Here is a 10355-nt window from a genome sequence, read left to right as displayed (position 1 = left end):
AGCCATCTAGAATGATGCAATGTTAAACTGGTTAGCCAAACCAAATTGGCTAATAAGTAAATCTTCTTTACCTCGGTGTCACTTTATCCAATCCCACATCTGAGCCAATAAGATAATTACGTTTAAGACGGAAACTTGAGAGTTTGTTTTGGAAGCACTGTTTTTTCTTCTTCTGCCCGTCCCAGCTGGTTGACTATTAGGATGTAAGAAAGAGAGAGGGGAGGGCAAAGGAGAGGCAGCAAGGGACCCAGAGATGCAGGAAAAGAAGCCGACAGACTTGAAGAGATAGAGAGGGCCCGTATTGAGTGACACAGACTCTGGTCTGTGTTTTCTCGATGGACCAGAGAAGATGCAGTGTAAATGAAGCATGGTGCACCAGGGCGGCCTCTGCTTTATCCTTGCACTTTGTGTCTCTGTGTTTGTGTGTATCTGTGGGTATGAAAGGGAAATGACAGAGGCCTCTTTGAGTACTCAGAGGCCTCTGTTGTCCCTTTGCTCTCTCATGGTTAGAATATGTCGGGTTCACTGCCATCCTCTAACAGAATGAAAACAAATTCTTCCACCTGAGGGGAAGAAAAATCCAGCCACAATGCAGAATCTAACCAGGGCGTCAGGATGTGATTATCTGATAGCACATCTGGTTGTTTGTCTTTTTAAGAGCCCATGTAAAACCACCACCTTTTGTTTTGTTTCAGTCAGAGTGAGATAATGAATGCTGTATTTGCTCTCATGGGAGCCAGTTCAACGTGTGCCTCTCACGTGTAGGACGACGGCCTCCCCTGGTGTCTCAAGTGCACCACTACAATCACTTTTTGCCTTCACAGTTCCTGTTCCTGACATTCTCTCCACTTCCTCAACCTTATCCTGAGCAGAGGGCTTAGATTTGTCTTTCATTCGACGAAATGAACGCCAAAATGTGTCTATTTTGGACTTTGACTGTAGCATTACATGTTGGAGCAATGCAAAGTAAGTAATGATTAACATGTTAACACGTTTTTTTGTCTGGTTTGGGAGTTATATTTTACTTTCAGTTTCTCTGGGTCACTGGTACGTGGGCTTTCGGGTTGAACTTTGCTAGACTGTTTGAGTAAACTCCCCAACAGTTAGTTTTGATCCACCTTGTCTCTGTTCTTTCACAGGTTGCACTCAAAAAAACACAACATGTGAAGAACTCAAGTCGCAGAATGGTTTCATGTACTTACATGAATGTCCAGACAAAAGCCAGATTTATGTGACCCAAAATGAGGTATTTTGGTTTTCCTCGGAAACCTGTAGGGTGAAGATTATTGTACTGTGCATTTATTTCAATAAAAATATCATATGTTTTCAGAAAACAAAGCAACAAGTTTTATTCTGATTTACTTCCTCTTATTTTAACCCTTTCCTCTCAACAGACTAAGATCGCTGTTGCCAACTTTGGCCCTAATTCCAACACATCCCAGTGTTTACGTGAGGGGATGAGCTTGGATTACACGGCCTTCTACATGGGAGAATGTCAGGATGTGCATATAAAATGTGTTTCCCCGTTTGTAAGTACTCCTCTGCTTTTTTTTTTAACATGTGCTTGTAATAAAGCTCCTGTTAGGATTTTTTAACAAGTAATAAGACTCAAATCTCAAACAAATGAGACCATTAAGAGGAAAACAAATATTTGCAGAGAGCTATGTTATTGTCTGTAAAACTGCCAGGAGTTTGGAAGGTGTTAGGAGATCAACAGCAAGCTAAAACAGTCTTGGTTTTAATTTTAACTTGCAACTTGATTTTCAGGGAGAGAAATATGTGAAAGACAGCTGCTTAACCTACACGATAACTGGTAAGCTAATGACATTCAGTGTAGAATAACATGTCTTCCTTTTAATTTCTCATCACAGATGTGTACATTTAAATAGTCACATGTACTACTATTCCTCTGTTTTTTTTTTTTTTTTTTTTTTTTTTTTTTTACCTTAAACAGAGAAACCAAAGGTTCTTCCTTCCACTGACTTACCTCTGGGCCCCATTGGTAAGTGGAAGTTTTTTTCCTGAGTAAGATTGTGATAATAGTTGCATGTATGATAATTACTTGTTGTTTGTTGTCCAGTTGGTGTGTCAGTTGCTGTGATTGTCCTTGGTGGGATTGCTGGGTTGTTGTGTTGGTGTTTCTTTATTAAAAAAAGGTAAGTTGTATTGAACTTCAACATTTAACACAGTTTTAGATTTTTCCTTCATGGTGTCATCAGAACGAAATCTGAAACCTGTTTTTCGGTTGTTTCCTGTGTCAGGGCCCAGCCGGCCACACCTCTTCTGTTCAGCCGTGTTTGCACCACAAAGGGGGTTTCCGAGATAGGCGAGGCCGGAGACCAAAGGTTGGTCTTACTGTCAAAACAAGTTTCAGTTTGCTCTTGCATTTATGGTTTTTTTTTTCTGCAGATGTATAACCTGTTGGTCTTCTAAAGTGTTCATTTTCTTTTAAGACCTACTGATGGAATTTCTGCGCACAGTTCCACTGATCCTGAATTAGATGTGGCAGCCAACCAAGACGCTCAGAACAAGTAAGCAAGCTTTCAGAAGCTACTGTGAGCACAGATCAGTGAAGTTACTGCTTGTATTAATTTGTCATTGCAGGTTGAGGGAAATACAATCTGAGATTGGTCTGTCTGAAACTGAGGAAAATGAGAAAAATTCTGATCTTGAGAGCAAGTAAGTTCAAAGGTTTGGCCGCTACAATAACACTTTGACCTCCTCTCAGGCTCTTTCATTACAAAAGATGTTTAATAACAGTTACAACAAATTATTTCTCTAGTGTTGATTCTCAAACTGATAGAGAGGATCCTAAAAGTCTGAGAGAAGACCTCATCATAATCGACGAAACACAGTCATCTGAAAAGTAAGGAGGACAATTATAAACTTTTTGAATTCCTTTTATTCTTTTATATTTGAAAAACTGTCCCTTTATCTGCACAGGGAGGGATTAATATTCAAATAAACTTCTGTTTTTTGTTTCAGTGAAAACAAAACTGTACCTGGTAGAGCCTCTAGTCATCGACCCATGCACAGGTGAGCTTTTGGCAAGGAATATACTCAACTAACTATCTATCTATCTATATATAAATACACACACACACACACACAAACACATATACAGTGTATTATAATATACCCTTACCAGACAGTACTCTCTGGTACCTGGTTGGTCCCCCTTTTGCCTTAAGAGCGGATTAATTCTTTGTGGCATATTTTCAAAAAGGATTCAGAAACATTCCTCAGAGATTTTGGTCTATATTCACATGATAGCATCACACAGATGATGCAGATTTATCGGCTGCACATCCATGATGGGAATCTCCCGTTCCACCACATCCTAAAGGTGCTCTATTGGATTGAGATCTGGTAAATGTGGAGGCCACTGGAGTACAGTGAACTCATTGGCATGTTCTAAACCAGTTTGAGATTATTTGAGCTGTGATAGGCTGCATTATCCCATTCTACTGTGGATCCCAGAACACCAGTAGATCAGCAGTTTCTGAAATACTCAGACCAGCCCGCCAGGCACCAACAACCATGCCACGTTCAAAGTCACTTCAGTCCCCTTTCTTCCTCATTCTGATGCTCGGTTTGAACAGTAGCAAGTTGTCTTGACCACGTCTGTATGTCTAAATGCATTAAGTTGCTGCCATGTGATTGGCTGATTAGCTGTGAGTGTTAACAAATAATTGAACTGGTGTGCCTAATAAAGTGGTCGGTGTGTGTATGTAGTTTTAACAGCTCTGTGTATATGTCTTTCTCAGACACTTGAGAGGTGATCCAGGAGGTGTGACTTACAACAAAGCAGAGGACTCAGTCAGGTAAGACTAAAGTCTAACCTTTTTAATAGTTAAACTTTACTTTTTTTGTTTTTAGTTTGTGGCCTTGATAGTTTGAAAGCTTGATGCATTTACATTTTAAAATGAATCAACAATCAAACCCATGAACCTTCTTCAAGAAATGTATGATTAAAGGACTCTTTCAAAGGGGTGAGTTACAGGAAAATCATGACACATAACCCAGGGCCGAGCCAGAAGTGTTAATATTTGTATTTGAAATGCTAATATGTATACAGCAATATGGCATAAGTGGTACATTTCCACCTAAACAAATACAACCTTTAGAGCCAGTGTCTTTTAAAATTTACTAACTTACTTACTTATCTTTCCAAAATGAATCGTTCACTTCTCCCAACTGAAAAAGGTCAAAAGCTGTTTGACATTTATTTTCTAAGAAACAGGTATGGTAGAAATTTAGTATAAGAGTAAAACTCAATGTATGGGTTGTATACTTTTCTTTAATATATATGTTATCTTATCACTATACAGTGTATTTAAAGTCAGAAGTAAAACCTTTTTGAATTTATGTAAGTTTGGCTCCAAAAATGGAATTTTGTGATCAGCAGGTTCCATTGTTTGTCATCTATTTGTGGTTACATATATCCATCATCAGTGTCTGAAGTCACTGACTCCTTACCGAACACTAAACTACTGCTGTTTGTCATTTTAATGTTGACTTTTTAATATATGTCCTTTTAGTCTGTTACATTGGCCTTCTAAAAGATAGAATATTATACTCCATTCACAATGTTTTAATACGAATATTTTGTAAGTAACCCAATGTAAAATTAAAAAAATGTTATCTTAAACAATCTACAGATTTTTCAGGATGATTGTGAACTGAAATGAGAATGGTAATTTAATTAAGTTTTTCTTCTTTTAAAATCCACTTTGATTATATGACAAAAGATAAGAGTCAGTAGGCAGAGACAATAACAACCTGCCCTTTCTTGATCTCAGTTTGACAGGGCTAAAGTTCTCAGTCTGTACCTGAGAAACAGAGCGATTATTTCCCCCAAAAAATATTAGAGTAAAACAGTCAACAAGAAAGAGTCACATCTTTAAGTCTATGATAATAAAATCATTATGACACTAAAGGCCATTTCAAGGTGTAAAACAGCAGAAAAATATTACTTAAACAATACTCAGTGGAAAGGGACAGAAGAAGTACTCACTGTGGATTTTTCTGCTGACCTGATTTTTTTACAGTATTGGGGGCACACAGAATAGACGGACTCACGATGATGGTGGTCTCGAGGAAGAAGAGACGGAGGGAGCTCCACTGCCGCCGAGTTCGGGGTGAGATCTCCTTTCTTTTTCTGCCACTCAGCTCTCAAGACCATGCCTTTAAGATGTGTTTTAAAGTAATTTTTGTGTACATTTTCTTTTAAGACCCACTGAATGGAGTGCTGCTCATGAGTCCACTGATTTTGGTGCAGATGTGGCAGCCTACCAAAATGCTCAGAACAAGTAAGCAAACTTTCAGAAGCTACTGTGAACACAGAACAATTCTGGAGCACATTAACCAAACCAGAGCTAGACCAATTTTAAACTTTTTCTATTAAATATCTAACTTACAATGGTTGTAGGGTAGAATTTACATATTCTTATATAAAGGTATACGTTTAATGTTTTGCCTCACATCCTTGGTATTAATTTATCTGAATGTTGTATATATTATGACAACGATAACTTAAAGAGCCAGTGGCATCACCCATTGGTTCAGCAAACAGCAAAAGGGGTGGCACTAAGGTGGGCCTTAAGCCTCCTGGTAAACATTTAACAAAATACCTGCCTGTCAGTCACATCAGTCATGGCCCTGCAAGTCTTTTGCCTCATAAAATCAATACTGATGAATTTTATGAAAAATGTTCCTCCTAAAAAACATCAAAAACTATTCAGTCCATGTTTGATTTTCTGAACTAGGCTGTAAACATTTTTATTTCAGCTGTTAAAGCATAAATATTGTATTTTTAGGTGGGTTTTTATTTGAACTCTGGTGCCTGTGCAGCCAGCTTTATGTCGAGGAACTGCAGCTTTTTTCACTTCCACTCCATCTTCATTTCCAACAACTGGAAGTTACAGCATCAGTTTCATGCTTTATAACAGAACTTTTAAAATTGCATTGTCCCTATAAAATGAATTCAGCTCAACTCAGCTCAGCTTAATAATAATAATTGTGATCATAATATTGATAATGATTATAATGTTATTCTTCTTCTTCTTATTATTATTATTATTAATATTATTATTAACAATAATAACAACAACAACAATTATAATAATAATAATAACAATAACAGTAATGATAATAATATATAATAACAATAAGTATTATTATTATTACTGCCATCATTATTATTTTTATTATTATTATCATTAATAATAATAATAAAAATAATCATATCAGTGATTTTATATTATCATTTATTATAAACTGTTATGAAGTTTAAAAGATTTTTCTAGCATTTTACTGCTGTATGTAAATTACAGACTTTTTAATGCATGTTCTTTTAGTCTGTTATATTGGCCCCCTGAAAGATGAGAAAATTACTTCATTCACAATGTTTTAATAACATTTTGTGAGCAATGTAAAATTAAAAAATGCTATTTAAAACAATCTACAGAAGGCAGAGACAATGACAGCCTGTCCTTTCTTGATCTCAGTATGACAGGACTAAAGTTCTCAGTCTGTATTTGTGTGTGTATTTGATTATTCCCCCCGAAATATATTACAGTAAAACTGTAAACGAGTGAAAAAGGGCAGAAGAGAAATGAACAGGCCAGTTACTATCATAATTGTGTTGTTTCATGTTGTGGTATTTCGATAGATTATCATGGTGTACTCACAGTGGATTTCCTGCTGGCCTGATTTTTTTACAGGATCGGCGACCCACAGAATAGACCACTTCTAGCTGATCGTAGTTCTGAAGAAGATGAGACTGAGGGAGATCCACTGCTGCCCAGTTCGGGGTGAGATTTCCTCCCTCTTCTGTCACTCAGCTCTCAAGACCATGCCTTAAAAAGAAATCTCTGTTGATTTCTTGTCTTTATTCTCCTTTACTTCCTGTAATATTTTGCTGATGTTTGGACAGCTGCCGGGAGTAAACCCCCTCCCCATTTGATGGGTCAGTCTGAATGTGAGAACCTGTCTGTGGTCTGCTCAGAAAGTGAAGAAAAACTATCACTGTGCTGATGTTCATGTCTCTGTTCTGTGCTGTTTTTGTCTCCAGAGCTGCCATCCAATTTTCTGACATGACAGGTGAAGCTGAAACTCTGGTGGACGGAGCCGCTTCACCCCCAGACCAGGCCAGAAAGTTCCTCAGCACCGGTAAGTAGAGAAATGTATAAGTATAATATCTTTTCTGCTCAAATTTGCTTTTTGTTCACAGTTTTTTTGTTCATTGCAGGACAATGACGTGAAGTCAGAATCAAACACGAAGAACAACATGAAACTAAACCATCTATTATATATTATTATGATAATACCTAAATAATGTATAGGGGTGTCCCAAATTAAGAATTCAAATAGTCAAATCTGATTTGTCTGCTAGTTTTGCTTGTAGTTGCCTGATAACTGAATATCATTTGTTTGATCAATATAAAGTAGAATTAAAACCACAGCCACATATCGGATCATAAAAAGGAAATGCACTAAAATGATAGATAACAAAAAGGTAATAGCAGGGAAGTGTAAAAAAATTAATGAGTGTTATTATACTTTAATTATGTGGTTTATCTAAAAGGAGATTGATTTCAAATACAAGTCAGTTTGCAAAACTGCATTGATTAGTATTGATAGTTGGTATTTATGCCAATGAGTCGTGGTTAATTTGGAGAAAACAGGCCAATCATAAAATGAGTCATCAGTCAGCCTCATACAGCTGTGATGGAATGATCCATGTGGAACAGACAGGTGTGTGACTGGATTGGCAGTTGTATGAGACTCTTTCACACAAACATTTGACTATTTGGGGTCACCCCTATTATTATATATTTAACATATAATGTTCTCACAGTGAGGGAATATGGTATTTTTACTGGCAGTCCTTTGGGGTTTGTTTCCTTTTGAAGACAAGCTGTGTTTTCTGTCTTTAAAGACGTACTTTTTAAAACCCTGCATTCATTGCTCAGTGACTTCATCTTTAAATCGTTCTGATGACTGAAGTTTGACAACCCTAGTGGAAACTGGCGTTGTCTTCAGAATATTCATGTATTTGATCAGTCAAACAGACTGTCTGTTGACTTTGGTCAACACATTGAGGTGAGCAGTATTTATAATTCTTTCTTAAGATGACACTTGGACCAAAGGATGGGTGTACCGGCCAGTGAAGATACCATATGCACAGCTGTGAGGCTTAGTTTTAACCCCTTAAAGCCTGTTGCATCATATTTGATACATACTTTTATGATACCTCTATCTAATCAATATGATCATAAATTACTAAAAAGAACTTTTGAATACAATCTGAAAAATGATAAAAATGCCCTGAAGTGGATTAATAGTTACTAAAAACACCTAATGTATCAAATGAGATACAAAAAATAAATATTTTAAATATTACAGAAATTTGGATTTTTTGGATTTCAGTAGAAAGTGAAATAAACATTTCAGCTCCGAAAAAATTTGAATTTTCTGGCTGTCATTTGTGTTTTCAGGCTTTAAGGGGTTAATGTTCAAATATTAACGTATAATGTACAGTATCAGGAATGTTTGATAAGTGTATACATGTTAATCTTATCAAATGCTCCTTATTATAATACCTCCTATAACTATGAATAACGTACCTAGGGTACTATTTGCATTTAAATGATAAAATGCACACAATATCATCGCTTTAGCAAGAGCTACAACTGTAACACTGCAACATTAATCTACTATTTTTACTATGATATATCACAGTGCTTCTCAACCTTTTTCCTTTTACCCAAAGCATACGGAAAATCAAGCCAAAATTTTGAGGCCCCCCATAACCATATCTGTAGGTGGCTTAAGGGGGTCGCAAATGTTTTTTCAAAAGCCCTGAATCTTTCAGGTTGGATAAAAAGTATACAAAAGTAACCCCATATACTTTTTATGTTCTTTGTTTGACAGGCATAGTTCCAGTTGTAAACTTTAAAATTCAATTTCCTACCACATTAGCAAAGTAGCTTAAAAAATAAATAATAGACATTTCCAGGAGGCAGAAGTAAAAATTATTGAATTTTTGCAAGGTGTTGTATTATTTAAGAATGATAATGACACTTTCAGCACAATTAGATTAAGAAAAAAATTAATGTAAGAACTATTACATTTGTTGGCATTTTATTTCTTAATTTGTATTTTAAATTGCCTAAAAAAGTGTCCATCTGTTGTTTGGTATTAGCTCCAGATATTTAACACATCTGGCTCCACCTCTGACCATATCCATAGAAAATCACTTCTTTAAAGCATGTTAACTCTGATTTGGATGATCTCATTGTTATTTTAAGAGTGACCAATGAAATGAACTATGATTTGCTAAAATACTTGCTAAATAGCAGATGGGATAATGTTTTTGTTTTAGCCTAGGAGCAGAAGTTAATGGATGAAAAAGTTTTTTCATAGCTGAGCAGTGACAGCTTTAGCAAGAGGACTAGAGGAGCATTTTAGACGACCAGAACAGCAAAACAATTACACAAGAACTACAAAATTTTGAGAAACACAGATTTCAATGTGATTGTGGACCCAAAGAAAAGGGCGATTTTGAGGATGTTGACCTGTTTAACTGATGATTTAGATTTATTCGTGTCTTCTCCTGGTACTAGGGTGGAGAAATGAAAAGTTTAGGAAACAACAAAATACAGTGAAGTTTTTCAGAAAACCCTCAGGTTTTAGGAGGATGTTTTTACTTAGGTTTTAAAGGCTGTTTTTTAGGTGACCTTATGTCTAATTGGGTTAAAGCAGAGGTTCTGAAACTTTTCAGCTCATGACCCCCCAAACTAAAGGTGCAAGAGACCAGGGACCCCCACTGTAGCAGAGGGTGGTGGAAGCATAGTTGACACAGCTGTGCACATTAAGACTGGTCACGCACAGACGTACATTTTAAGAATATTTTAAACATTACCTTGAATAGAGCGTAAATATCCAAATGACCATTTAGCTGTAACTGATTTTATGCATATATTTAAATAGTAATGGGTAAAATAAACCATTTCAAATCACTGAAAGATATTCCGTATTTTTGGGAAGGCATCTGGTGACCCCCAAGGGGGTCCTGATCCCCAGGTTGAGAACCACTGGGTTAAAGTAACTCAAGTTGTGTATAGATGTAGTAATTATGTACGGTTGTACAAATTTCCATGGCACAAAATTTGAGAAACACTGATATATCAGTATGTTTATTCCAATCATCTATTGCATATTTAGAAAAAAAAATCACTGATTTTCTATGTTGTAGAAATATTGTTATGATTGCTTACTTTTATTTTGTTGCTACTATTATTTGCTTTGCTTTGCATTGTACTGGTGATGGAAATAAATTGTTAACTTTA

General features: G+C 36.2%; 1 protein-coding gene across 1 annotated transcript; it reads left to right on the top strand.

Moving 5' to 3' along the window:
* Positions 1–835: 835 nt before the first annotated feature.
* Positions 836–10355, top strand: LOC121503893. Its single transcript, XM_041778491.1, has 17 exons — positions 836–966; positions 1140–1246; positions 1395–1529; positions 1768–1813; positions 1955–2002; positions 2081–2156; positions 2262–2345; positions 2454–2531; positions 2605–2679; positions 2783–2866; positions 2986–3036; positions 3768–3824; positions 5052–5141; positions 5235–5312; positions 6726–6815; positions 7076–7173; positions 7253–10355. Exons 1-17 carry the CDS (start codon positions 903–905, stop codon positions 7258–7260), a joined length of 1269 nt encoding a protein of 422 aa, XP_041634425.1. The 5' UTR covers positions 836–902; the 3' UTR covers positions 7261–10355.

Source organism: Cheilinus undulatus, linkage group 21 (assembly GCF_018320785.1).
Source record: "Cheilinus undulatus linkage group 21, ASM1832078v1, whole genome shotgun sequence".
In the NCBI taxonomy this organism is placed as follows: domain Eukaryota; kingdom Metazoa; phylum Chordata; class Actinopteri; order Labriformes; family Labridae; genus Cheilinus; species Cheilinus undulatus.
Note: the sequence above shows the minus strand (reverse complement) of the source record. Positions and strands in the feature narration are given on the sequence as shown.

What these genes read in the sequence shown, in the direction of transcription:
- LOC121503893 (XM_041778491.1), top strand. Translation starts at nt 903, where the DNA reads ATGAACGCCAAAATGTGTCTATTTTGGACTTTGACTGTAGCATTACAT. An exon ending in ACATGTTGGAGCAATGCAAA is followed by an intron (nt 967 to 1,139) that starts GTAAGTAATGAT and finishes GTTCTTTCACAG; the next exon opens with GTTGCACTCAAAAAAACACA. An exon ending in TAAAATGTGTTTCCCCGTTT is followed by an intron (nt 1,530 to 1,767) that starts GTAAGTACTCCT and finishes CTTGATTTTCAG; the next exon opens with GGAGAGAAATATGTGAAAGA.